Consider the following 24,136-nt stretch of genomic DNA (forward strand, 5'->3'; position numbering starts at 1 on the left):
TACAGAATGTCCGTGACAACCAGTGACATCTGTCATGTCTCCTGAAGGAATTGTAAATATTAAGTAACTCTTTCACAACTACAGCACTGATGAATTTCTGTTTGCATCAGAAAGTGTTGAAACTTCAGATCTTGCAAGCAACAATTGAAAACTGTACTAGATCCCGTGGCTGATATGAAGAGTTTGAAGGTACTTAACTGATTCCACACCCATCTCAGCATTCGCAAGCATTCTCTGCTACCTCCCACAGCTAGTAAAACTCAGCACACGTGAGACCTTGATTCAGGGTTTACCAAAGGAGATTACACACTTTAAGAAATTAAAGAGTGTTCAGTCAGTAACAATACGTTTTATGTTTTTGCCTGTGCACCTTTTCCAGTTGACAAAACTAAAATTTAGGTTTCTGAACTTTGCAAAAAAAAATATTTAAAAGCATTACAAGTAAACTTCGCAACTATAGCCTGTTGAAATGTCTCGTACATTATAATGAACCCAGCTTCCTGCCAATATTCCCAGATTTACAAATGTAAAGGAGTTTTTTTTAAGTAGAAACTGACTGGACTCACTGGATGAACAAACTCTGCCTTTAAAACACCTCTCTATAACAGATTTTTCTGGAAATGTATTAAGATACATTCCTTTTGAATGAAGAAAATTGTATACGGACAACCAGACCTGACCTCGGCAGCGACGAGCTCTCTCAGTTTCCAAATGCACTGTGTGCACTATTTGATCTTAAACTCTTAGATCTTAGTGGCAACTCTTATTTCAGAAGCAGTACTCGGATTTTCTGACATTAAAGATTTGGGGCATCTACAATTAAACACAAACGACCTGTCCTCCTCCTCCGCGTGCTGTGCTGCCTCACGAACCAGCGCACTGGGCTGTCAGGGGGGACGCCGGCGGTGACGCTCGCCTGGAGCGCCGGCACACCGCCGTAGGACCGTGCCCCCTCGGTGTCCGAGGTCACGCATCGCCTCGGCACACCCGCTGTGGCGCCGCTGGGCGCGGGGGCCACCCCCATTCCCGCGGCCCGGCCCCCGCCCGCCCCCCGCCCAATGGCGCCCGGCGCAGCCCGGGCGATGCCGTCACCCCGCGCGGCGCGGCCGCGGGTTGGCTCCGGCGCCGGGAATCGTCACATGGGCAGAGATCAGCCCAGCGCCGGGAATCGTCACCCGGGCTCGGATCAGCCCAGCGCCGGGGCGGGGCCACTCCGCTCCGCCCTGTCCTGCCCCGCGGCGCCGAGCCGAGCGGAGCGGAGCCCCGGCGGATGGCGCGGGTGGCCGAGGAGATGCTGAGCCTGATGGAGGTCGGCGGGTCCCTGCTGGAGCGGGTGGCCGTCGGCAATCTCCTTTCCCTGGTGCTGGCAGCCTCCGCCTTCGCGCTCAGCCTCGGGTACCTGTTCCAGCTGGGGTACCGGCGCCACCTTGGAGCCGACCAGAAGGTAAGGGCTGGGAGAGGCGATGGGCCGGGCAGGGGACCCGGCGGGCTCCGCCGCTCTCCCACGAAGGGTGGTCCCTGCGGGGCAGCGCCGCGGAGCGGGGCCGGGGAGCCGGGCGCTGTCCCTTTAGGGTGCGGGCGGGGGAGGAGAGAGGCGCTCACCTCGGGACTGCCCTTCTTGGGAGCGCAGGGGAAGGGGTCTTGGAATCCAAGTGTGTGGGAACCGGCTCAGGAAGGCGAGGAGCGTTTCCAGCAGCAGCCCCAGGGCGGTTTCTGGCAGGAGTGACTGTGGCTTCACCCTCGGCCCCGCTGGTTGGTACCGCGGGAGGCGGAGGCGCTCAGACCTTGGAGAGGCAAAGGCCGTTCCCGATGCTGTTTTATCGATGGAGCTTAAAAGAAGGCACCCATTTATCTGCGAAACCCATTCCTAACCTGAAGCTCTGTGCTTTTGGGACGCTGTTTAACCAGTTGTCAGCACTGTTTTGTGAGTGCCTTCTTTTCAATTGCAGTATCTTTCAGAGGCAGCATACAAGAATCTTAATCGTATTCACTTTAATTCTTGCTGCTTTCAAATGCGGCTCAATTTGAAAAAATAATCAGTTGTCCTATGTTGACCTTTTCACAAAAGAGTTTAAACAAACATGTATAAAACGTCCTCGGCAGTTAGTTTTTATATAAATAGACATTATTTTGTTACTTCTGGGCACTGGGACATGCCAGGGAAGTGGTCAGAGCACCAAGCCTGCCACAGTTCCAGAAGCGTTTGGACAATGCTCTCAGGCACATGGTGTGACTCTTGGGGCTGTTCTGTGTAGGGCCAGGAGCTGGACTTCGATCCTTGTGGGTCCCTTCCAACTCAGAATATTCTATTATTCCATGATTCTGCATTACTCTCTGAAGAAAATTCAATAATTATTTTTCTCTTTCTTCCTCAGAAATACCCACCTTTTATTTCATCAGGCATCCCTTTCCTTGGACATGCAATCGCATTTGGAAAAAGTCCCATTGAATTTTTGGAAAATGCTTATGACAAAGTACGTTTTCCCCCATGACTGGCTGAGCATATGCTAAAATATTTTTGTGTATCTATCAAGTTCTCTCTCTGGAGCCTGTTTAAAATCAGTTCATTCTCACTTACCACCTTGAATATAGAACAGAGTGTGCACAGTAGGCTCTGGTATCTTCAGATCTCTTTATGTACATTGTTGTTAGAGAAGTAGTGTTTTCTGAGCTCTCTCTTGTGATTCACATGTGAAAAATATGTTTGTATATTTAGGTAATACTCATAGCTGGATCACAAGTTAATTAAAAAGCCATTTTTAATGACATTATTTTCTGCCTTAATTCATATCTTTTAATCACATTCTTTACTAATCTGTGACCAGACTGGAATGTAGCTGACCACCTCTGAGGCAACTTGATGAATTTTAAGGCCTTGCCAATGTTAAAAGGGCTGGTAAACCTTAGTAGTTTTCATACTGTAACAGCCCAAAAGAAATTAACTGAGTAGAGCCTTAATTCCAATTTAATTAGATTCTGCATGAAGGTTTGCTGGAGATGACTTTTAAATTTTAAAACCTTATTTGCTCTTAATTACCTATGCATAACTCCAAATCCAGATTTTTTTGAGACAGTGTTTGTAGATTACCGGAGGCAGTATATGCTGTCATCTCCCTGCTAGTTTTTGTAGTGTCGCTGATCTTTTATTTATATTTTTTAAATGGTTTCAAAATGTGCAAGATCACATATGTTCATTATAACATTAGATATCACTAGTAAGTATATTGAGCCCAGAATTTAAATGTGGTTTAAAATATTTATATCTTTATTAAATCTGTGGATCTGTGGATCCACTTCTTAGGAGAGAAAGTAATTTATTATGGAAGACTGTACATAGAGATAGGGATTTAATGATTTGTGTTCTTCTTATTTAAAATAATTTTTTTTTTTTAATTTTTCTCTCTTAAGTATGGACCTGTATTCAGTTTCACTATGGTTGGCAAGACGTTCACATACTTACTGGGTAGTGATGCTGCTGCTCTACTGTTCAACAGTAAAAATGAAGATTTGAATGCAGAGGATGTATACTCTCGGTTAACTACACCAGTTTTTGGAAAAGGAGTTGCTTATGATGTGCCTAATGCGGTATGTATTTTAAAGATAAGGTGAATGGAAACATAGTATAATTTGACTTCTGAGTAGGCAGCCCTGAGCTCTTGGATCTGTATGATGGGGTTGTGTGTTCATATGCAATTCTGGCATATTGCAGTAGGTAAATAGTCTCATTTGGATAATCAAGACTGAGCATGGTCAGGTTGCTTTCTTTACCACCTGGCCACTGTTCTGTCTGGGTGTTATATTTTGTTCTTGAAATCATCTAATCATAGAGGAAAAACTAGTAAGTGAGTCACTTTTTCCTTCCCTTGCAGCCACCACTGACTGCAGATGACTTTTCCTTTCCAGGCAACTTTAGGGTTTTTTTCTGAGACAGCTTTTAAGAGTGATAACTTTTCATTCAATGCCATGACAAATCTAGACGCAGAAGTAATAATTTAATAGTTTGTACCACAACATTTGTCTTGCTCAGGCAAAAATCATTCTGTATGTGTTTGCAGAATACAGTCTGCATGGGAAGCACAGAAGCTGTGTCATGTACCATTGTGTCTGAGCTAGGCGTTGGCGGCTTTCTTGTTTGTGAGTGTGAGCTGTTATGTCAGACTCCCAGCTGCAGAAGGGACTGTGGAGAGACTTGCTCCACTGGGACTCTGTTCAGTGCATGTTGACATCAGCAGCCTATTGTACAGCAGAGTAGTTTGGTGCCAGAAACACCACTGTGATATTTTTTGATTTTTAGTTTTGGCCTGATTTTGTGTATATAAATGCCAGTTATTTGACTGGTAATAGTTTCTGTGACCATCAATTCTTTTCCTCCTTAGCATGCCTCTTCATTTTTCCTTACCTACTTGGGTGATTGTTACCCAATTAATTATGTAGCTTAGGAGCAGTAATCATTACTCACTTTGCCTCCACACCTGCATTTTGCCATGATCCACAAAGTATGTATGTTGTTCTTATCCCATTCTTTTGGGAATCTCATATACATCTTGCTACTTTGTAAATAAGTAAGGGAGAACTTGGTTGTCTCTTGCTTTGTAAGGATGTATTAAATTGTGGATAAGCAGTGTTAAAAAGTTTGGGGTAAGGATTGGTTGTTTGGGTGGTGGGTTCTTTTGCCCTTCACAGATTTGCATAGCTCCTCCCTTTGAGAATGAAACTAGCAGGACTGCAGCCTGGACAGCAAGTAGGAGATCGTTTCTTGTGTCCTACGAGAGCTCTTCCACAAATGGGGCCATTCTAACAGGCTTGTTTCTACCAGTTCCAATAGTAGGAGGTCTTTCTCGAGAAGTCAGGGATGGAGTTTTGAATCCCTTTTGCAGCTGCTGGAGTGTAGAGGGTGCATGATTCTCTGCAATACATCTTTCATGTTCTTCTCTGGTTCATAATAGTTCCAGAAAAAGTGTCTGTGAATCAGATACAGACTGCTAAGTTGGCCAGATTTTCACTGTGTTGTGCTTCTTTGGATTCTGACTGTCACAGGATGTCTGCTTGAAACTGAAAGGTGATGGTTTGTCCTTAATTCTGTGAAAGTTTGCCCACTTGTTACAGCTGTTTTGACTTCTGCTTTCACACTCTGCAGTTTGTGGATAGATTTGAATGTCTTCATTCAAGGGCTAGTTCTTTGATGGGATCTAATCTCATCTGTCAGGAGTTTTATAGAACTTTCAGTAAGCTCCTTGGAAATGGACAATTTTTACAACTGTGTACCTCAGGCATATAGGGATGATTAAAGCCTTCTACCTCAGAAGTCCACCATAGACAGCTTTTTTTTTTTTTTTCTTTTTCTGAAATGAGGTCTTTTATCCCTAATTATTTCTGAATGTTCTTGTAGTACAAATGCTAATAAATTTTAATTACATTAATATGATGATCCTTGTACTGATTGCTTTTCTGTCTTTGTTCCTTTAGATATTTTTGGAACAGAAGAAGATGCTCAAAACTGGGCTAAACATTGCCCAGTTTAAACAGCATGTATCTGTGATTGAAAAAGAAACGAAGGAGTATTTCAAAGCATGGGGAGAGAGTGGAGAGAAAAGTAAGCAATATCAGATGCATTTTTCCTCCTATTTTCTGGGAAGGAATTAAGGTCAATGCAGTATGTTTTTTGTAAATTATGCACTGCAATATTAAAGAAATTAAAAATTACATAGGTAAAATTGTACTGAACATCAGAAGAAACAAAATACAGGTTTTTTTAAAATCAAATATAAGGCTATTGGAGAACAAAGCTGCTCAGAAAATTACTGAAAGGAATGAAGAACTGTTTCAGTTTTGCTTTCTTAGTCAGCTCACCTGTTGTGCTTGTTTTGCATGATATCACTTCCTAGTCCTTAGGAAAAGGTGCTGCTCTGACTCCCCAGAGCCAGTGCTGGAGATCTTAAGCTCAGAGACCTTCTACACTAAAAAACTGCATTCCTGAAGCTGATATGGTTAGGTTAGTGGTCTAAGTGAAATTCTTTTTTTATTTCCCCCCATTCCCAACTAGCTTCCTAGACATACACCATCACCATTGTCGCAAGCCCCCAGCTGCATAACAGTGTCAGAAATATTTATTTAAGCCTATGTATTTATATTTAAATACATTATATATTAATATATTGAAATATTTTGAAAGGATATAATTTATATGTCATATAGTTAATAACATGGTAATATATAATTTGATATTTCAATATCTAAGTACTAGTATATAAAAATAATTCAATGAGCAGCCAGACTAACTGCTTTCCCATGGATTTGGATTTCAGGTTTAAATTTTTGTATGATTTCACTTATATTTATAAAGGATTGTGCTTGTGATGCACTGCTTGCTTTGGAAGGATTACTACCTCTGCTAGAAAAATTTCTAGAAAGACATACCTTAGAAAAAAGGTGTTGAAATCAGTGATCTAATTAAAAAGTTTTTTGAAGAGACACTTCATAGACACATAGAAATTTTAAATTGGATTCTTCATTCTCCTAGTCAAACAGTCTAAAACTCTATTTTAAATTATTAATCTGTGTACAGTTACTTATTTTTTAATTCTACAAAATAAAAATGAAGAATGACCTGTAAAACATAACATCTCAACTGAGATGCATCTTCAGTAATGTTTTTCAAATCTCTCCTCAGACCTGTTTGAAGCCCTTTCAGAACTTATCATTTTGACAGCAAGTCATTGCTTACATGGGAAAGAAATCAGAAGCTTGCTGAATGAGAAGGTGGCTCAGCTGTATGCCGACCTGGATGGGGGTTTTACTCATGCTGCCTGGCTTCTGCCAGGTTGGCTACCTCTGCCAAGCTTCAGGTACCAGGAATAACAGATAAAGCAACTTAAGCATTTTGTCTAAGCATCATTTGTTGTTTGGATTGTCCCCCACCCCCACCATTTCTTGTTTGTAAGCTATTCTAGACATCCCAATAAATCCTCATATGCATTTTATGTATTAAGTTGCTAACAGAAGTGTTTTGAATCACAGACGTCGAGATCGAGCACACAGAGAAATAAAGAATATTTTCTACAAGGTTATCCAGAAACGTCGGAAGTCTGAGGAAAAGGAGGATGACATGCTCCAAACTCTACTTGATGCTTCATACAAGTAAGCCAAGGGTTTGGAGACTTGTCATTTATAGGTATTTTACTTTAGCTTTGAGCTCTTCAGTTAAAACTATCTACCAAAACCCAAGAAATACTCCCTCATGTTCTGAATTGGTTTTGTTACCAGCAATTGGTCCTAGCTGTGTTCTTAAAAACAGCTTTAAAACTTGTCAGTCATTATTCAGATTTCTGAGATTTTCATCAGGGGTTATGAGGTTGCTGAGTTTACTTCCTTTCTCTTTGCTGGCTGTTGGGGAATGATTTTCTTTAAAGCTCCTAAAAGTCTCCCTCTTTTCTCCCTTCTCCCTACCCCTGGATCTTTTGGCACTCCATTTAGGGTAGGCAACAAAAGAGTAGCAGGAGACAGAAGTACGTTAGAAGCAATTGTAAAAGCTATTGTAACTGGAAGTGTGACCAAGTGAAGCTCTAACATAACTCCCTCTGATGTAGGGACGGCCGCCCGCTGACCGATGATGAGATTGCTGGAATGCTGATTGGGCTGCTGCTGGCAGGGCAGCACACATCCTCCACCACCAGTGCCTGGCTTGGCTTCTTCCTCGCCAGAGACAAATCCATACAGGAACGGTGCTATGCAGAACAGAAAGCAGTTTGTGGGGATGACTTGCCACCCTTAAGTTACGACCAGGTTTGTATGTTACATTATTTCTGCTGGGTATTTAAACAAAAAAGTTAAAAAATCAACAAACATGAAATAGAGCCACATGCTTTGTGATAGAATAATAACTGGCACAGTCATTCTGCGATATTGTTTGCCAGTACATCTCCTCCTTTCTTCCTGTCCAAGTAAATTTTCAGCTTGATACTGTGTTTTTCATCAGTGTTCATTAAGGAAATTACAGTTTCTATGTCTATTTAAGAAATGATAGTTCTGTAGAGGAGGAAGATCCTCATATTCCCACTAAGGAAAGTGATGCTACGTGACCTTGTTCTTTAATTAGGCAACAGAAAACACTCAGGAGACAGATTAGTAAGAAACTAGTTGTATTTGATTCCACTGGTCAGAGATTTTTTTTCCTTCTTAATTGAATCAAATAGAAAAAAAGAAATGTAGCTCATAAAGCACATGTAAATACAAGCTGCTTAGTATTTTTTAAATGTTTTTAAATATTTGTTTTTAAATGGCATAAAATAGCATTTAGTGTTGAATAAACTTGGCTATATTGTGATATATAATTTTCTCTATATTTTCAGCTCAAGGATCTCAGTTTGCTGGATTGCTGTCTAAAAGAAACTTTAAGGCTCAGACCTCCTATAATGACCATGATGAGAATGGCCAGAACTCCCCAGGTGAGGACACTTTTTGGAGCTCACTTTACTGCAGCAGCACAGGCCAGATCAGAGGTATCTCAGTTGGCAGAAGGAAACAAAAGTGAGCAGTGTTTGCTGGCAGGGAGGAAAGCCGATGGTCACCTGTGGTTCTGGCAGTGGTAGGGTAGCCAGAGTTGATTGATGAAAGGAATTAGTACCTTGAACTTGGCATTTGTTACCTTCATCTGGAATTGTGGCCAGTTTCAGACCACTCCAGCCCCCAGAAGGCAAGATGTTGGTGGAGTGAAGCAAGCAGATGGCCACAAAGATGGTAGGGGGTTGTGGTGAAAGGCTGAGGGAACAGGGTTTTTTTTGGTCTGGAGAAGGGCAGGCTCTGAGGGGATCTAGGAACAGCCACATGCAGCAAAACTGACTCTTTCTTGTAGCTATCAGTCTTACTTGAGTTTAGTCTGGTGCCACAATTTAAAGCTATTTCTTGTTTGCCAAGTATTTTTAATAGCTATCATGGAAAAATTTGGCATGCACTTAATACAAGCTAGGAAATCTGAAAGAAAACTTGGTGCTTGTACAAATAAGATACCAAGTCAGATAAGTAATTTTTTTAAATTATGCCCCTCCAATGACAAAGGCTTTCAATAAATTTTAAGTTTATTAATTTTTTTTAAGACCTCCTGTAGAATTGCCAGTCTTATTAAAGCAGCTGAAAGGTTCCTGCAACTACTTGAACATTGTGACCTGTACAAGTAAGAGAGTGAGCGTTAGGCTGCATTAATTTTAAATGCACTTAGCCAAAATCTCTTTTGAAATTTAAGCCTCATGATGCAACTCTTCAGGCAGCACTTTTAAAAGAACAATGGAGCCATTTTGTGACGTGTCGGGTCTTGTCTCTTCTCTTGTAGACCGTTGCTGGATACAGTATTCCCCCTGGCCATCAGGTCTGTGTATCTCCTACTGTTAACCACAGACTCAGAGACTCCTGGAATGATGCTCTAGACTTCAAGCCTGACCGATACCTCCAAGATAACCCAGCAGCTGGAGAGAAATTTGCGTACATTCCATTTGGCGCTGGTGAGTAAGAGAATGCAGCACCTTCCTGGCTGAGGTGTGCTGAGGTGGCTCATACCAGTCATCTCGAACAGCACCTCTCCACACTGTAGCATCGGAGAAGAGATTTTTTTCTTTCTGTTTCTGCCTGAAAGTTTTCTTTCTGTGGAAGTGCTGTTAAAACAATTAAGTTAATAGTTATGCATTAGTCGTAGCTGTATATATCACTCAGAGCAGTAATCAAAACACATCTTTAGGTTAGCATGTGTGATGTTTGACTCAAATCTTTTCAAGTCAAGGTAAAACCCGGTATTACAAGGTCAGTTTTAGGCAGAGTAAAAATCTGCAGAGTCACCTTGAAATTATTGCCACAGTGCGGTTAGAGTTGATCTCATTTCTCAGTGTTGCAAACACTTCTTTGCTAGTACATAAATTAATGCTTGCTAGTGGGGACAGAACAACACAATTTCGTTCCACTTAACGCATCTGTTTAACGTAGTAACAGCTTAGAAAAATAAGACTTAAGTGAAGTTATGGAATGGGGTATGTCCAACATCAGAGCCTCGGATTGTTTAGAAAGGGGCAACTACTGTCTGCATAAAACTTTTAAAAGTTAACTGGTTGTCAAAGGGGATTTAATAACAAAAAATTCTAACTGCATTTTATGGCTTTCCCTCTAGGCCGTCATCGCTGCATTGGAGAAAACTTTGCTTATGTTCAAATTAAGACTATTTGGTCTACTTTGCTTCGTTTGTATGAATTTGATCTCATCAATGACTATTTTCCGACTATAAATTACACAACAATGATACACACACCTAATAACCCCGTTATCAGATATAAGAGGAGGTCACTGTAAATTCTGGTCCTAAAGCCTTACTTATTTAAATTGTGTGAACTAACAGACTTTTGAATAAAATTGTGACAGAATGAGTGGCAAATGGAAGCTGTTGCATCTACTGTTAGGAAAGCAAAAGTCATCTACCAAATGCAAAGTTTTTGCATCTGTTTTGTTTGCCCCCACCATTTACTGCTGCTGTGTATAATTGCTTGTTCTACAACTTTCTCATTGTATTTTTAAAGCAAAAGTGTCTTTTCTATTGTCGTAACACTTTTAAGATGCATGCCAACTCTTTAATGAAGAAATAAGTGATTTCTACAACTGGAACCTTTTACTTTTGAAAAATAATTGAAGATTACTTACCCCAGATAACTAAGGGGCAAGGCTGAATACCTTACCTCTGCACTCAATCTCAGTAAGTCCATCAGGGAACAGGCACCACAGGGGAATGTACTTGGTGGTGCCCTTCCTTTGGCATTTATGATTCTGTTCCATGCAAGTGAGGGATGGTCTTGGCTGATTTAACAAAATGTTACTGTACAGCTCAGTAGTAGGCAGAGTACAAAATGTTGACAGTTATTCTTAAAAAGACTTAGGTCATTTAACTGTCTAACTTGAAGTAGTGGTAAAATGCTTAGGTTCAGAAAGCACCAAATAATTCTCTACAAAAAGTTCTGAAAATAGTGATCTCTGGAAGCTTGATGTACAGTGTGAAACTAACAATATGATGATCTAAACCCATGAATTTTGTAAAAAAGATGTTTGTGTATAAAAGGGTCACATATTAAGTGAAATAGCTGAATGTTGTCCAGTTTGGTACTGATGGACCAATCATGCAGGATTGTTAAATGGTTTATGGTTCAAAAGTGGTGATGATAAATGGTAATGAGCTCTGGCTCACGTGACTTTTGAATTAAATTTATAAACAAACCTCTTGGGGATGTTTTCTGTGCCCAACTCTGTCAGTTCTTTTTGAAAAGCTTTTGTAAGTAATTTTGTAATAAAGCAACTTCAATTAGTCATGCTAAGAGCTCCCTCCCCCCTTTATCAGTGCACAGTGTAGCAAGGGTTTTGTCCTGTTTTTCCTGTCTGAACTCAGTTACAAAACCTTGTATTTGTATCAGTCATGGCAGCTGAGGGAGTGCAGGATGTTCTCTTCCAGCCCTATCAGATATGACCAGGAACTGCAGAAGCCAGATTTGTACCTGTCCTTCTCTTTAGTAGCAGTGCTTTGGAATCTGTAAAAAGTAAAGCTGCAGCCACTACAAGCAGGACCACAGGTAGGAGCAACTTGTTCCATGTAAATAAGAGAGCAGTCCTTGAACACAGTTAGAAGCATGAAGTCATCTTTATTTCAGTACTTTGACAAAATACCCATAAAATTCAAAACTTCTACCATTACAAAAATAGGTCTCTACAAGTGATATTCTGTCTGCACTGCCAGTAGCAAATATTATGAGAGTCAATGTAATTTCAGTAGCCTTGCCAGAAAAAGTGCAAGTAAACTTTGCTGAATGTAGCTCAATTTAATTAATACACAAGTTTCATCTTCGCACCCTTTTCATAAATACACACTTCATAAGTTAATCATTTAAATTAGCATTCCACAAATATACATGTAATTTAATGGTAGGGGTTTTTTTTGTTTTGGGTTTGAGGGGATTTTTTTGGGTTTTTTGTTTGTTTGGAGGGGTTTTTTTTGTTTGGTTGTTGTTTTTTTTTTTTCCATGAACACAAAGTGCCTACATACATAAATCCCAGTCTATGTGGGTGTGCCAGGATGGAACTGTATACAATCGTATAGCTGTGTTCATATTGGTCCCACAATATACACGTTGTACAAAAGCACAGAAAGAGCACAGATTTACAGAAGGCAATCTGTTAGCATCACTGCCAGTGATGGAGATGTTGAAGGGTATTATTATCTTCTCATACCCATGTGCAACTGAGTGTATGATGTCGAACCTGTAAGATGGAGAAAAATTTCCATTAAGATTACTTGGAACAAGTATACCGAGATGCATCAGTGACATTCAGCTGAATAAGCTTGAAAGATTTTACATGGAAAACTATAAAATAGTTTGGGTTGGAAGGGGCATTTAAAGGTCAAATCTTTTAGGAACAAAGCTTCTCCAAATGATGGATTTTATGCTGAAGTAAGACTTCAACACAGGAACTTCAAAAATCAAGGTTGATAAATTTCATCCTATAGTTCTAACAATTTATTTTATGTATTCCTTTTGCAGCACAAAATTGGCCATAATCTATGGGACAAAACAGCTGTAACTCCTGTAGTTCAGAGTGGTAGGAGAAGAAATTCCCCTTGTACTTCCACATCCCTGTCTTTGGGTACATTTTTCTTCATATAGCTTACAATCTAAGTAAGATGCAAGCTGAATCCTTGCACATTTATTAGAAATCAGGGAAGTTAAAGTGTTATCAATAAACTCAAAATCTATAATTACAGCACACTTGTATGTCTCTTCAAAGACTTATAATCTTCTTGAGCTTTTTGCTACAGCTCAGAAAAATGCCTCTTAAGGCTGAAAATGCCTAAAATCAAAGTTGTTTGTTGTTTGCATGTTATTTTGAGAGAACCAGCACACACTTGGAAGTGTGCCTTGTGCTCCCAGGAGCCACAGGGAGGGCTACCTGTGCCCTTACCTGACTGCACGCTGCCAAGTCGCTTCTGTAGTGCCTCCAGCCGATGGATGTAATCTGTCAGAGCTCTTTCGGGATCGTAGTTCTGCAGTTGAGAACAGGTGAAAGAGACTGGGTTTAAATCAGCGTGCATCCCATGGAACCTAGGGGCAGAACAACACACACGTTGTCAAAAAGTGAACTTTCAAGTAAAAATTTCAGCAGACACAGCAAATTACTGTAGGTAGGGATACTTTATGGTCTGGCCTGCACGTCCCCTAGCTTACCCATGTGGTAGCCAGCACATCATACCCATGTAATCTTCCTGCCATTTATTGCCCAAGCCATCATACTGCCTCCCCCAGAGAAACCATTCTGCCCACTCGTCTTCACTACACCTGATTTGTTGCTGCATTTCTTTGGGACAAGGACTGACCAGCAAATTTCTACTGAGACTGCAGTGGAAGCCATGGTAGGTGAAAGTTTGCTTTCTATTAAGAAGCTTGTGTGAACAAGGACACCACCACCTTTACAGGATTCTACCTCTTGTCATTATTCTCTATAAGTAAAAGTCAACAGTGGCTATAACAGATTAGAGTGTTTTTTCCATGTAAACTGTTACAGTCATCACAAACTAAGATTATACAGATGAATGAAAATGAATACATATACATGAAAATGAAAAACCAAAATGGCTCGAATCTGATACTCAGTGAAGATCTGAGCTCACAACTTCATATAATCTCATCAAAGACTGACGGCACTCATAAAACATTGCCCTGGAGGAAAAATATCCGGTTTCACAGGCATCTGACTCACTGATGCCTCTGGTATCACAGCATAGGGCAGCCAACCAAAGGTATTTGAACAAGAACAAGCAGTGGAGCTGCCAAGCAGCTTCCACCCACGCTCTGGTCCTGAGGCTGCAGCAATTCCTCCCTGCCCACAGTAAGCAGGTGATCTCAGCCACTGTGGGCGGCCCTGCTTTTCCCCTCCTTTGGCTGAGGGCACCTGAAGCAGCCCCTCTCCACACCACACTGCTGCCAACCAGAAGGTTGGGCAGGACTGCTTGGTTGCAAAGCCCAGACCCTACAGGTGTAGGTAACCACAGCTCCATCCAGGATCTCTGCCAGTTCCGAGAACATGACGCAAACCAGTCTTTAGAAGTGTGCGAGCTTTGGCCTTGATCAGGTGATGAGTAATCGCACATTGAATGCCTGAGACATAATTTTTTATATATCCTTACAAAAAAAGTTAAATCTTACGGCATCAAAGATTACAAACCTTAGCAGTAAACACTGATGCTTTCATTTAGTTAAACAGTGTCTGACAGAGAATAATAATCTCAAATAAAACGTACGTATGTTGAAAGTTTACAGGAGATCTAGGAGACTCCATGCCTGACCTGGATCTATAGGAATGTCTTTGTTCTCCATAAAGATCCATGCCACCAGAGAATGAATCAGGCCGTAATTCATTACCTAGAAAAACAAAAAGCAATGTCTTGAAAACTAAAAAGAAATTAACATCTTTTGCACTTTACTGGGAATCTCAAATGTGAGTTTTCTGTTTGCATATCACAAAAATGGTATTTAACAAATGTAGACCACTTTCAGGCTCCCTCAGGGAGAAGCAGAGGTGAAATTCTGGCCTCACTGAAGTCAATGAGAAAACTGACAGACTGAGCAAGGATTTTAGTGCAGCCCTAGAGAGTCAGTAAATAATAAAGAAGCTTCTGATTCTCCTTAGAGTCCTACAAAAAAGCCATCAGAAAACCATTATTTCCCAGACTTTAAGCTATAACAAAAAAATGATAAGCTTTTGTTCTGAAGAAATGGCCAAGGTGCAGATCTCCTAGAAAAACTCCAATGATGTAGCTAAAATTGCTTTCATGAACACACTCCGTAGGGAAAGCTTCCATATTTTTTTAAATCCCACCCACAATGGAGTAAAACAAGACTGAAGAGAAAGCAAATAGGTTAGTGTCTGTGCTGAGCATGGAAACTCAGAAAACTGAGAAATAGATTAATCCAAACAATTATAGCAAAAGGAAGGGGGAACAGCCCCCATTCATTCTGCATGACAAAAATATAAATTAAAAACCATTTCAATTAAGCAGTGGTGTGACTTGTAAATACCATCTCTTCAGTCATTACTGGACTATGATTTACCTGTGTTCTGGCTAAAGACATCCCTGTTGATACTCAGAATACCAGAACCTGTAACTCTGTGCCATCGACGAACCAGGAACTTCATTCTGCATTTCAAATTAAAAAAATAAAACAAAAAAAACCCAGCTTCAGGATAAATGAAATAGTCTGATAAAAATAATCTGCTCCTTGTATTCTAGGAGGTATAAGAATTTCTTGAACAGCAAGCAAAATTAATGGATGAGTGTCTAAAACCTGAATATCAAATAGAAAACATCCTTATACACATCCCTAAGAAAGACCAGCTTTTGTCCAAGCCTGCTTTCAGCTTCACCTCTGCAATTCCAGTGATTCCAGAGGTGCTGCATAGATTGAAGTGGACAGCAAATGGCTCAAGCACCTAAGCAACAGCGTGTCAGCATTTTAAAATGATATTAATTATACTTTTTTGCCCTGTCACAGCCCCAAAACTGCAACTGCAGAGTTCTACGAGTAAAAACCTCACTTATAATAGGTACATGAATAGTTCTTTGAATTCAGAACAATACCAAGCAGAAGTGCTTGGGGATTCAAACCTTTGTGAAGGTTTGTTACAACATGGTAGTACAATGCAGTAATAAACTTTACTTTTCTTCCTTGTTGATTCCTCCTTATCCTTAGTCTTGTGAAATTCAAAGGACTGCCTAGATGGAGAAAATTAGTTCCTAAATCTGCATTATACTTATGTGTAAGAATTTAAAGGAAATGAAATTGCAGAAAAAACCTTTGCAAGTAAATGCAATCCCTGGAATTGCTCATAATTTTTTTTAATATTATGACTTTATCCAGTACACTCCATCAGTGATTATCAAATACAGAGCCCTCTTCAACTACAATCAGATTGCTTATTCCTATTACAGATTTTACCATGCTCTGCTCAACTTGTTACCCTACACAGTATCTACCTATATTCATGAATACCAAAAAGGCATCATTTAAACAGGATGGAATATGACAAGTTCTAGATTTCACTAGAGAGCTAGAAAAGCATTTATTAAACTGCATAGTCACATCTGTTCAAAATATTACTTCCTCCAGTTTACCTTGAAATTGCGATGGACACTCTGACTGCAGAGCGAAATCGTGTAAAACCCTTCGAATGATGGGTGATGATTTCGAGGTCTGTGTAGGAGGGCTGTCCACCCATCCGTGCTATGAGGGCCAGTGTGGCTTCTTCACACTCCTGGAATCCGCCCAGTAACAGCAGCAAATATTTTTTCTGATATATGAGAGCTTTCCGAAAGCTCTCTGCTCGTAGGTATTTGCCATAAATTCTCTGCAACAATTAAAAAAGACAAAAGGCCCCATGAGCTCCAAGAACGAGTCTTTTGACACCGTTACTTCTACAGCATTTCTGTGATTATTCCTTTCTTGCTATCATGGAGAAAACTGCACTGCTGCTCACACTTGTTGAATGCAGCTTCATAATGTGAGGATCACCTAAGTAGCAAGAAACAGAGCATACACAAAAGGACAATGTAGGTGCTTACATGTCATTCCTGGGGAGAAAAACTAACAGTCTGGTATCTGAGGATGAACATTTTAAAACTGAATTAATACCTGTTTACTTTGAATAAGCAGAGTGAACACAATGAAAAATAGGCCCAAATAAAAATGAAAAAAGTAGCTGCAGTTACTATGTGGGCAAAAAAGTCTTCCTACCCTTAAAACAGCATTTTCAGAATCGGATCCCAGTTCTCTGAGGAAAGTCTCACTCCTGAGCTCTGCTCTCAGCTTGGAGAGCTCTGCATCGGCTTGTTTCAAAGATTTCTGCAGTGACAGCCTTTCTCTGTTCCAAGTTTCCTTCTCAGAGGCAACAAGAGTATCAATATTAACTCCAACATCCGATGAGTGCCTAGAAGACTGAAGACAAAAGAAACTGAATTTGAACCACACAGTTTGGAAAAATTTAGGCTGTGTTATTCTAGTAGTTGGTTTTTTATGAAAAGCTCATCAAATTAATGAGAGAAAAACTATCCAGTGACTGGATCTGAGGCCATCCTTGCATTCTGACACCTGAAAAGCAGTGAGTTTAGGAGCTCAATCAGTGTCCCAGAAAAACACAGCTTCTCCAAAAAAACCCACACCCTCAGCTGGATCATACTAGCTTCATGAGCCTGAAGCTATCTGGATCTATTTGCTACTTAACATGGTGATGAGATTGAAAAGTGCATTTAAAAGCAAAGAGAAGTTAACAAAAAGCAGCTGGGTAAAATCACAAAGTTTACACTAAACACAGGAGTTGAGATACACTGACCACCGAACAAGAACAACTCACACCCATTTACTCCGCAGAGGGAAGCCAAGACTCTATACATAACCCATTATATCAGCACCACTAAAGACATACGTAGTCTCCAGAAGGCTGTCTGTGCTGGTATCTTCTCAGTTCTTCCTCCAATTTCATAACAGCATTCCTCAAATTATTCTTTTCTTCACTCAGTTTGCTGACAAAGCCCGTCAGCTCAGCATTTTGTCTCAGCAGCCTCTCAGTCAGTGAGCTAGATGGAGTCCCAGGTGGTAGCACTAGCTTCAGCTACAAGGAAGAAAGAAAACCAAACACAACTTGTATTAGATTAAAGTTGCCAACTTGAAAATGACTGGCTTACAGTGAAAAACTTTTTTAGATAATGACAATAACTTTGTAGCAACTTAAATAAAGTGTACATGTAAACAATACATTAACTGTGACTTCCTTGTCTACACTTATCCTGCACGTTATAATAGAATGTTTTCATACAAGCTCAATTGTACCAGCTATAACAATTTGCAAAGCTTTTCTACTATGTTTATGTTTACCTAACTTTGAGGAAAAGAAGTGCCTCAAAGCTTTTTTCAAGTCACTTTGAAAACACTTGCTTAAAATACAGGTAAGGACCAAGCCAAGTTCACTTAAAAATCAGGTATTGCTGAATTCTTTGTAACAGATTGCCTCACTTCATTTTTTACACCAAGTGCATGCTACTCAATCTTCAAATGGCCTTCCTGTTGGTAAATACACGGCAGTTTAAGCAAATGTGTTGTATCAACACAATACAGTAAATATTAAATGTTGTTTTTAATATCAGGAAGTACTGAGCAAAATTTCCTCAGTTACAGGAATACCACTGAAAGGAAAATATCTTTTCTTAAAGAAAAAGCCATGAGGTTAAAAATTTTATAATGAAACTGAAAAAGTTTTAATTTGAAAGTTTAAAAATCACCTTTAAAGTATTTAAAATTGAAAAAAAAATAAAAGGGAAGGGGTTTTTACACTTTACCAGCTCCACTCAGAACACTTACTGGAGTTTTCCTTTACAAAGCACAGACCCAAATAAGTATAGGCTTAACAAACTCCTTGCTAGTTTCTGCTCACAGCTCATCATCCAAACTCTCCCACCAAAGTTACAACATTGCACTCTCACCTCTCCCAGACAGGACAATCCAGGCAGTATTTTAAGTTCAGAAATAACTTCTTCAATAGCACTTTGTACTGCAATGAAATCTTGATCATCTGCTGTTTCAAACTGTAATCTGAAACAAAAGGGACAGTTTCAACAGCAGGTGCAGTCTGACACCATGAGCCAGCCCAACAGGACTTTCCATGGATCCCTACACACTGGGTCTTTAGCAAGTCACTTCAGCACAGTTACTGGAGACATGGCAACATTTTCAAGACTGCCCAATGACTCTAAACTAAATTGTCTCGATTTGATAAAAAATGTGTATAGAACAGCTTCCACTCATTTGTAGACAAGGATGTTCTACATGAAGCACATTTAAAATAGTGGTTCTGCTTCCCACAAATCTATTGAATCTGTGTGAGCAAAATCTTAGGGTATTTTCGAGATATACTGCATTCTGCTTTGCCCAAATGAATGAATGAATGTTTAATATTAAATTACCATCACAGCAAAATAAAAACAGATTCAAACCTCCCATGGACCTGGTACTATGTTATTTTTTAATCTTATGAAGATAATGAAAAAAAAAAGAATCAAGATCAGTTTCACTTTACCATATATTTTTTTCTCCTGGGGTTGATTCAGAACAATAATCCCTATATTCATTCCCTTATACATTATGAATTATTTAATTACTGAATTGTTTTAAATTCATCTACCTACACCATACCCAGATAAACCTTATCACTTTTCAGAGAAAAAAAGACAATACTGCTATGACTTCTAAAGGATCCTGTTAAACATGTAAGATTTAAAACAGCACTTAATACTCTGTGATCCTGTCTTCCATCAGTATATCTCAAGTAGCAGCATACACTATAAAAGTAGAATAAACCCAAACTCAATTAAATCCTGCAGTCTGTGGATTATGATTCAAACCCAAAATATTAGCTTGCTGGTTGCTATTAACAAAACCAAACAGCTGAAGACTGGTCAAACCTGCTAGCAGCTTTCCGAGCCAACTGCTTCAGCTTTGGAGATGCACTTTGCAGAGTTTGTCTGACTTTTTCCAGAATTTCAGTAGCAGCAGAGAAATCTCCTGTCAGCGTGCGGTAGGTTAATTCATTTGTCTCAGCTCCTTCCATTTTTTGCTGGAGAACCCAATTTCTTGTTCTGTCATTGGGTGTATCCCAAGTAGTCTGGAAAGAAATATGTGGTTTTATATATATACAGAATGTATGTGATCCAGTGCTGTATAATGAAAACATATGATTCTGAAACACAACCAGAAACTAAAGAACAAACAATTCTGACACAGAAAGAGCCTTAGTGTGACTACAGCACTGCTGTAGTGTACCCCTAAACTATAATTTGTAAAAGGTATAGTGTGATGTCTTTCTTGACTAAGATCTAGCAATCATAGAGCTACAGTGTGAATCCAGTCAGCAGGAAGTCACCAAGCCTTTCTGTTTCTTCCACCAGCAGCTACTTTACCAGTGGTACATGGAATTTGGGCAACTGGGCCTATGTGTTTTGGTGACCAATTCAGTGCCAGAAGAAGAGGGGCTGGAAGGTCAAGGTGGTCAGTCCACAGTCACAGGCAACCACACCACCAATGCTGCCACAAGCCAAGCAATGCCCTGAAGGTGCGTTCATCACTAACAACCTCTGAACACTGCCATGGAAAAACTGCTATCCCTCACAAGGAAACCTGAGTCCATGGCTCTGCCACTGGCTGTTTGACTACAGTGTGACACCAAAGCAGTGTGTTGTAAATGTCACAGGAAGCAGCAGGAGAATCATTATTTGAAATTCCAGGCAGATCCTGGAAAGCAGATCATACTGTCTGCTGATGAGGATGGGAAAAAACCCCAACAGCTGTTGTCAACCTGATCCACAGGAAGACTATTCACTGCTGGCAGTTACCTCTGTGCAGAAGAACAAGGTGCACAAACTAAGCATGGCAGGAGGGCTGCTGATGTCACAGTTACCAATATGGTCGACATCCTGCCTCTAGCTGTAAGTAGTTTCAAATGTTTCAGAAGATTAAAACCAGTAGCCAAATTAGATGGAGAGAAAAATCTCCTTCCTGGCTCCACAGATAGATAACTTGCAAAAAGCATGGAATGATGCCAAGATGGGCAAAAACATGGCCAGCAAAGAGGCAAGTCTCCTGTCAACCCCTTCTGTGACTATCCACAAATCACTCACCCAGCAACACTTAGCCTGTACAGGGAAGTTTCTAAAAGTTTTAAAAGTAATTTAAAAATAATTTTAAAACTTCCCAAACTTTTTATGAGAGAGAAAAGCAACAGTTTCCAACTTTCATTCATAAAAAAATTAGGATAAATTCTTAAATTGATTTTTTATCTTTATTTCTTTTTTCTATTTTGTTAGCTAACATACACGTACTCATGCATATGCTTGTTTGATTGCTTACTCATTTATTTATTGAAGCTGTTGGAAGATCACTTTTAAATGTTTCAAAGACCCTTTGTGGTTTATGAACTAAAGATTAAGGGCACTGACGTGGAGCATTTCTTAGTAGGAATAGCTCATTCCTGCAACTGGTTGCAGGGAATGTTCTTGTCCTATACTGAGACACAAAGTGTGTGTATACATCCAGATGCATTTCTCCTGCTCATGCTCCTCCTTACACACTTCTATAACTTCACTCTCAGGAGGAGGCATGTAAATAGTTTTAGGTAGCAAACTCGAATGCTTTCCCTTTCCCTTTCTCTGGTGCCCATGTTCTATAATCTTCAGGCTATTTCATAGATTGAGCAAAGGCACAGAGACACACAGTGTTAACTGAGCAAAAGAACTAAAGCTAAATTGCATATTTCAGTATTACACATTGCTTTCAGTCCTACCGTACCTCATTTGGATTGTGGCTTGGTGTCCTTTCAGCTTCCTTTCTTCCTTCGTTCTCCTGCTCTTTTTTCTGTAGATCTTGGATTATTTCCTGCAACTTCTTTGTTTCATTCCCTAATTTATGAACTTCTTGCTTCTTTTCTCCAAGTTGCCACTGAAGGTCTTCTACTTTGGACTCCAGTTCATGAAGTTTCTTCTGTGCTATTAAGTTAGCATCTTGTTCTGCTTGTAATGCTTTCCTGTGCATCTGCCTTTCTTTCTCCATTTGCTGTCTCACTTGCACAGATTCCAATTTATACTTCTCCATCTCACTTACTAACTCCACTATACGGTCATGTTTGTCATCCATTTGTTTCTGTAGCTCTTTAAGTAATTCCTCAGATGGATTAGGTGTTCCAGCTTGCCCCTTATCTTCAGCACTTTGAAGCTGAGCACATAGCTCCTTTTCCCTTTCTAGGGCACTGCTTATTTCGAGAGCTCGAACCTTCTCTGATTCAAGAAGCACCTGCAACTCAGAATTACGGCCTCGCTCACGTGACAGCTGGGCAGCACTGAGTGCTTCTTGGGATTCGATTTTCTGTTGCAGATCAGTTGACAGCTGTTTCTCTTGCTCCAAAAGTTTAGTTAACTGCAAGTTCTTTTGTTTTTGATCTTCAAGAGAAAATTTTAAATCCTTTCAAAAGAAAACAGAAGAACCGATTAAAGCCATTTGCGTATACTTTTCATTATCTTCTGCAAATTGGAAATCTGCTACCTCTACACATGTTGCTCTTAACAGGTTTTGCTATTCGTAATTAATACAACAATACTCTGAATGCTGCAGTTACATCTGATACTAAAATATATCACAGGTATCTTTGTTCTAAAATCAGATCATCTCATAAAAGACTCGTTGTAACACATATTTTATAATGAGACACAAAAAGCTGTACTTCTGAAATTGAAGCTGGCCAGCTGCTTTTACTTTCCAAACCTCTGAAAATGATTTTTCAACTTCAGATTTCATGATGTGAATAAATCTATGCTGTTGAAACGATTGCTTTTTTTGTCTTAATACTTGTACTAGGATACCTGCTCTCTCCCTCACTATATCAAATACTGTGGAGGTACCAAAGAAGCTACTAATGCATTTTCTCCAAAGGTAAACTCCCTAGTTTGATTTTCATGAGGTGAAACTGCTGACTTTTAAAATGGAGACAGACAATATGTCTCCTTAAATAATATTCTTAAACACTATATTTTATGAGTTAGGTTGTGGTGGGGGCTGGGTGTAGCCACATTAGCAGTATCCTGTCTGGTGGAATAACTGAGGGCCCTTATAGAATCTTTTAATCTTGGCCCTGAAAAGCATTGTAGAATTCCTATTGATTTAAATGGAACGTGCATCGGGCCTTTTTCTTTCTTTGCCACACAGATTCTGTACATCTTTCTTCAGCTCTAAATGATATAATGCTGCAGTTGAAAACAGAATATGGAGCATGCATTGGACAAAAATTTAAGATGAGATGAAATATTAACCAAAACAATATATTTCATTCCTTGATGTTCCAGGCCATTTGGGATTATGGAATACCTCAAGCTCTTCTCTTCCTCTTTCCTCATTGCGTTCTATTTTAGCTTTTTCCTTTTCCAAAGCCCACTGCAGCTCTCTTGATTTTTTCTGTTCATTGGCCATCGTATCCTTGAGAATATCTAGCTCAGCTGCTTTTTCTTTAACTTCAGTCCTAAAAGAGAAATGATCAACCTTTACATTAGGCAATGGCTCTAATCCTACCACAGTAAGGTCAGTTACTTGATATTTATTCTGTCTTGTGCACTGAAAACAGTGTAGTACAGTAACAGAGAAAAGCCTATTTAGAAAAACAAAACTAGCTCAAAACCAGAAGAGTTGCACAGCTCAAGAACCACAGAGTGTGTCCATCCTGATATACTGGTAGCTGCCATTTTTTATGAACTTGTGTCTCAGAGGCAGTTAGTGTTCAACCTAACCCAGTCACTGGCCAAAATCTGCAAGAATGTGTTTCTTGCTGCCATGTGTCTCAAGAGAAGAAACTTATACTGGGGAAAAAAAGAATCTATGACCTGAATTTTCCTTTTTTGCAAATCAATTTTGCATCAGTTTGCAAAGGAATTTTGCTCCTGATAGTCTGTAAAGGCTGTAAGGTAATCTTTAAAGTAATCTTAATTCAAACTCCAGATTAATTTGTTAGCTCTGAGCTGAACATTAAGATACTGTACATGGGCACATCTCTCTGGTACAGGCATAAATAATAATGGCTTTCTTAAGTACCAAATATTTGGCCTGTTACCTCTGCTGTCAACCATGTCAAAGCAACACTTAGGACTACTTATGGAAGTACTTGCACAGTCATCTTAATTTTGGATTTTTTTTCTTCATGTTCAGTTTTAGAAGCAGAAAAACCTTTAATAAATATGGTCTACTAATTAGCTCATATACAGAAGCCTACTGTGTCAAAATTTAAAAAGAAACTTGATATTAATAAATCATTAAATCAAACTAAGAATGGAATTACATTTTTTACTGAATGGAGAAAAAGTCTATTTTTTTTCAGATATGTTTTACAGAAAAACCGAGAAGCATTTACATTACATGAGATCAATGCCCTTAATAAAATCAGTATTATGATTTCAGATTAGGAAAACGTGGTGGTTTGAGACCACCACAAAAATCCAAAATTCAATTTTCAGGCTTCCCCCAGCCCTTCCCAATATTTTATC

General features: G+C 39.6%; 2 protein-coding genes across 11 annotated transcripts in view; one reads left to right on the forward strand and one right to left on the reverse strand.

Annotated features, from left to right (window-relative positions):
* The first annotated feature begins 956 nt into the window (after window positions 1-956).
* LOC135425493 (lanosterol 14-alpha demethylase) lies at window positions 957-11,241 on the forward strand. Its single transcript, XM_064677833.1, is given in 11 exon segments — window positions 957-1,196; window positions 1,199-1,444; window positions 2,376-2,474; window positions 3,409-3,585; window positions 5,467-5,593; window positions 6,671-6,845; window positions 7,018-7,137; window positions 7,587-7,782; window positions 8,349-8,444; window positions 9,326-9,494; window positions 10,151-11,241. Coding segments are annotated over 11 exon segments (1,722 nt in total). The 5' UTR covers window positions 957-1,058; the 3' UTR covers window positions 10,330-11,241.
* Window positions 11,242-11,640: 399 nt separating this feature from the next.
* Window positions 11,641-24,136, reverse strand: part of AKAP9 (A-kinase anchoring protein 9) — a 111,537-nt gene continuing 99,041 nt past the window's right edge. For 8 of the 10 annotated variants that reach the window (XM_064677610.1, XM_064677668.1, XM_064677649.1 and 5 more), the window contains 11 exons: window positions 22,971-23,121; window positions 21,402-22,070; window positions 19,523-19,722; window positions 18,545-18,653; window positions 17,491-17,676; window positions 16,803-17,003; window positions 16,184-16,416; window positions 15,123-15,208; window positions 14,312-14,432; window positions 12,976-13,115; window positions 11,641-12,276 (listed from right to left, as the gene is read on the reverse strand). In XM_064677610.1, the coding sequence (XP_064533680.1) occupies window positions 12,233-12,276; window positions 12,976-13,115; window positions 14,312-14,432; window positions 15,123-15,208; window positions 16,184-16,416; window positions 16,803-17,003; window positions 17,491-17,676; window positions 18,545-18,653; window positions 19,523-19,722; window positions 21,402-22,070; window positions 22,971-23,121 (2,140 nt within the window). In that variant the 3' untranslated portion in view covers window positions 11,641-12,232. The remainder of the gene's footprint in view (window positions 12,277-12,975; window positions 13,116-14,311; window positions 14,433-15,122; window positions 15,209-16,183; window positions 16,417-16,802; window positions 17,004-17,490; window positions 17,677-18,544; window positions 18,654-19,522; window positions 19,723-21,401; window positions 22,071-22,970; window positions 23,122-24,136) is intronic. The other 2 variants (XM_064677660.1, XM_064677631.1) reach the window with 1 other exon arrangement.

The sequence above is a fragment of the Pseudopipra pipra genome, chromosome 1 (genome assembly GCF_036250125.1).
Source record: "Pseudopipra pipra isolate bDixPip1 chromosome 1, bDixPip1.hap1, whole genome shotgun sequence".
In the NCBI taxonomy this organism is placed as follows: domain Eukaryota; kingdom Metazoa; phylum Chordata; class Aves; order Passeriformes; family Pipridae; genus Pseudopipra; species Pseudopipra pipra.